We start from the raw sequence: 4,374 nt of genomic DNA on the forward strand, positions 1-4,374 counted from the left end.
GACGGTCGGGTATGGCAGCACAACTGCTAGGGTCCACAAGCGCCTGCAGAGAGTGGTGAAGACTGCGGAGAAGATCACCAGGCCAACACTATCCAGAGAACAAGCTGACAGATTAGATGCTCCTCTCACCATTGATGAATTCCATAAAACACTTATTTCAATGCCAAATAACAAATCGTGTGGACCTGATGGACTACCAGCTGAATTTTATAAACATTTTTGGCAAATACTATCACCACTATTTCTCAGAGTCACCACAGAAATAAAAGACACCTCCACAATACCAACGCACATGAATACAGCCATTTACAGGATCCCTATAATTCTCTACAGGAAACGTTACATATTATTAACACATTTTCTAAGATCTCAAACTACACAATAAACTGGAATAAATCCACCATACTACCACTCTCTGAGGATGCCTGGGATTCTGCAGCTCAAGACTCCTCCCCCCAATTCTGTACAGGCAACATTAAATATCTTGGTATTAATATCTCTCCCAGGCTGTCAGAACTTTTTAATCTCAACTACACCCCCCTGCTAAAAAAGATAGAAGATGATTTTAAACGTTGGTCCAATCGTCCTCTCTCTCATCGGCTGAATAGCTACTGTCAAAATGAAAACTCTACCTCAAATCAACTATCTGTTTACAATGCTTCCCACAACACCCACAGATAAATAGTTTAAATCACTTGATTTTCTAAGTTCACAATTTTACTGGAATAACAAGAAACACAAAATTTCCCTGCCAACACTTCAGAAGAAGAAATCACAAGGTGGCCTAGAAGCACCACATTTTGAGCATTATTTCTTAGCAAATCAACAACAATATTTAGTTAAATGGATTCAGAAGGACCGTTATAATAGCTCATGGATAGAACTAGAACAAAATCAAGGCAAAAATACTTCAGTTGCAGACCTAGCCTTCTTACCATACTCAATTAAGAAAATGAACTACAGGAAAAATATCACAATCTCTGCAACTCAGACAGTATGGTGGAAGCAAACAAAATCACTAAATCATCATTAACACCATGCAGATACACTCCAATCTAGTGTTACCCGTGCCAGCCCTAGGGGAAACTGAGCAGTATTAATGTGGAGGTCGAATGTGGAACAAATTAAAGATGAATTCACCACTTATGAACAACCTACTAATTCTGACTCCCTGGTCTCTCTTGCCACCTAGGCCAATACCCTGTAATTAGAGGTTGCTTGCTCAGGTAATACACTGCACTCAACCTGTCACTTTAATCTTGTCCAGTAATCACCATGCAAAAATACAGTTTAAAGTCATAACTACACCTAACGCTCAGGAAGGCGGTAATGGCCTGAGGTTAATGGCACAGTAATATGGGCAAGGGGGAGGGAGAGAAAGGGCCAAGTGCTACTTGGCCCTGCCAGTCAGTTCATTCCCTCTGGATAGCAGTGACAGAGAACCTCTCCACCAACTTGGGCTATAGAATACCTCCTTGAACAAAACACCTGGGGCTGAGGGCACGCACATTCCCACCAACCTCTAAAAATGTAACAAGCTGATTTTATTAGTACTGTTATCATCATTATTATTGGTAATTTTTAAATTTATTTTTCCTCCTTTTCCTTTTCTTGCATTTCATAGACTGAATACGTTGGAAATACCCACACTTCACACACTACAACCTTGTTAAAAACTCTATATCCTTTTGTAATGACATGTATCTGTTTGTCTTGTCTCCCATGTTTGGCACCATTTTGTTGAGGTGTTACTTTGTTTCAATAAAAAAAAAAAAAAAAAACAAGTGCAGCAGGGAAACTGCCTTTAACCTGTGTGGGTTCTTGAATGAGTAGTCAAGTCTGAGCACCGCCTGAATCCTTTCCCACAGGTGTTACAAATATACGGCTTCTCACCTGTGTGTAGTTTTATGTGGAAATCCAGGTTACCTTTATGTATGAAACCCTTCCCACATGTTTTACAAGAATACGGTTTCTCACCTGTGTGGATTTTCAGGTGACTTGTTAAGGCTCCGCTCTGTGTGAAACTTTTCCCACAAGTGTTGCAAGGAAACGGCCTTTCACCCGTGTGGATTCTTAAATGATTAGTCAATTCTGACCTCTGCTTGAATCCTTTCCCACAGATGTTGCAAAGATGTGGCTTCTCACCTGTGTGAATTTTCATGTGGGAATGCAAGTTACCTCCTTGTGTGAAACTCTTCCCACAGGTGTTACAAACATATGGCTTCTCACCTGTGTGGATTCTTAAATGTTTTGTCAGTCCTGAAATGTGCATGAATCCTTTCCCACAGGTATTACAAACATGCGGCCTTTCACCTGTGTGGATTCTCTTGTGGATAAACAAGATACTACTACGAGCAAAACTCTTCCCACATGTTTCACAAGAATATGGCCTCTCACCTGTGTGGACTCTCAGATGTACAATCAAATTGGCCTTATAGATAAATTCTTTCCCACAGATGTCACATTTGAGGGACTTGTTACCTGTGGTAGGATCAGAATCAGTCTGTGACATGGGAGAGTTGTCCACATTGCCACCTGTGTGGATTCTCATATGTGCCGACAAAGCATCACAACCAGCAAAACTCTTCCCACATGTTTCACAAGAATACGGCTTCTCACCTGTGTGGATTCTCAAATGTCGGTTCAATTTCGACTTACACTTAAAATTTTTCCCACAAGTGTCACATTTGAAGAACTTATTACCTGTAGCAGGATCAGACTCAGTCTGTGACATGGGAGAGTTGTCCACATTGCTACTGTGACTGGTTGATCCTGAGTCTACATGCTGGTTTCCTCTCTGATCCTGGCTCTCAGCTACAGGAGAGCTGTGAGAGAGGAGCTGCTGGTCACTATCTGGTTCTGGTTCACTGTGGTCACTGTCCTCATAAGTAGGAGTCAACATAAAGGGATCGGTCTCCTGCTTCAGTCCAAGCTGCTCTCCCTCCTGAATGCTACAGAGTTCCTCCTGTTCCTCTTTAATTTCTGGAGGCTCTGGGTCCTCTTGGTCCAGACTGGAGTTCCTCTCTTGGTCACAGAGCTGCTGGTCAGCCATAACCTCCTCCTCCTTACAAACATGTTGCTGAGGCAGCTCTGGAGGAACAAAGGGACACAGGGAACAGGTCACTGATGTAGTGAGAAGAAAAAAAGAGGGATGATTTTTATTCACAAAGCTCTTATTGGAAGCTTCCAGTCTGCCTTAACAGTGCTGTAAAGCCTGTAGAATGTATCATTTTCGCGTTGATGCATGAACTTAATGTAGTGATGAAAGATATTCAAATAACAGCCACTTTCTCTTTAGACTAAAGAATAAAATGTAATAAAAAAAATTAAATAAAAAAATACAAATTAGCAAATGCAGCAACTTCATATCAGTCAATAATAGAAGAAACCTCTGACAGACCCCGGCTCTTGGTGGATGGCCTTCTGCCACAAGTGGTTGGGGCAAGTGGAAGGAGAGAAAAAATAAAGAAAATCCACAATTTTCTACTTCCTGGAAAATGTAGGAATTTAGATTTGCTCTATAATTCATCTGTCATTGCGATGAAAGTTGCTATGAGAGGGTGTAGATTTACTACTTCCTGAAAAATGTAGGAATTTAGGTTTGCTCTATAATTCATCTGCCATTGTGCTGCAAGTTGCTATGAGAGGGTGTAGATGAGTGAGAGCTGCAGAGCTGACAACGTCCTTGAGACTCACTGATCTGAAATCAAATCCATGAACAAAATAAAGGCAGCTCATGAGACATGATAATTAATATTCTGCACATGTCCTGATCAATCATTTTACATTTACTATTGGCAACCGGTAAAGTCAGTTTGGTGGTCAAAGGTCAAGGTCACTGTTTTCTCTCATGTTTGTGAGAGTTCATGAATTTGGTTGGTTGGAGGAGGCATACCACCACAATGCAGTAATTCTTGGTTATATATTTTATACTGTTCTGTTGTCCTGTGTGGGTAAGTGGTCTGGACTCCTGGTTTTCATCTAGATTTCAACACCAGCTTTAGGAAACATACAGATTTTATATTTTTACCAACAAATGTTTTGCTCATTTTGAAGGAAAACAATGAATTAAAATAATTGCTAATGATTTAGCTGAATAAAACAAGCAAATAATAAAGCCATTCTTTAACCATTTCCACATATGTAGCCAGTGATGTTTTTAATTCAGAATAATTTCAGTATTTTCTGCTTGTGTTCATGCTAGCAGCATCGAAGGAGAGGAGATAGAAGGATTCTTAGACAGAGAGAGAAGAGGAAAGGCAGGAGTATAGGTCTGAGAATAGGGACTCAACGTTGGGACAACGACAGGGAAAGGTAGAGAGCTGGCGGACATGATGGGGAGGAGGAAGGCAGATATACTGTGTCAGCAGGAGA

General features: G+C 40.8%; 1 protein-coding gene across 1 annotated transcript in view; it reads right to left on the reverse strand.

Annotated features, from left to right (window-relative positions):
• Positions 1-1,760: 1,760 nt before the first annotated feature.
• LOC109957460 (zinc finger protein 229-like) overlaps positions 1,761-4,374 on the reverse strand; it is an 8,551-nt gene continuing 5,937 nt past the window's right edge. The window contains exons 3-4 of the mRNA XM_020595350.1: positions 2,996-3,090; positions 1,761-2,899 (exon numbers count right to left, since the gene is read on the reverse strand). Of these exons, the coding sequence (XP_020451006.1) occupies positions 1,805-2,899; positions 2,996-3,090 (1,190 nt within the window). The 3' untranslated portion in view covers positions 1,761-1,804. The remainder of the gene's footprint in view (positions 2,900-2,995; positions 3,091-4,374) is intronic.

Source organism: Monopterus albus, unplaced genomic scaffold (assembly GCF_001952655.1).
Source record: "Monopterus albus unplaced genomic scaffold, M_albus_1.0 scaffold26.1, whole genome shotgun sequence".
NCBI classification, from domain to species: domain Eukaryota; kingdom Metazoa; phylum Chordata; class Actinopteri; order Synbranchiformes; family Synbranchidae; genus Monopterus; species Monopterus albus.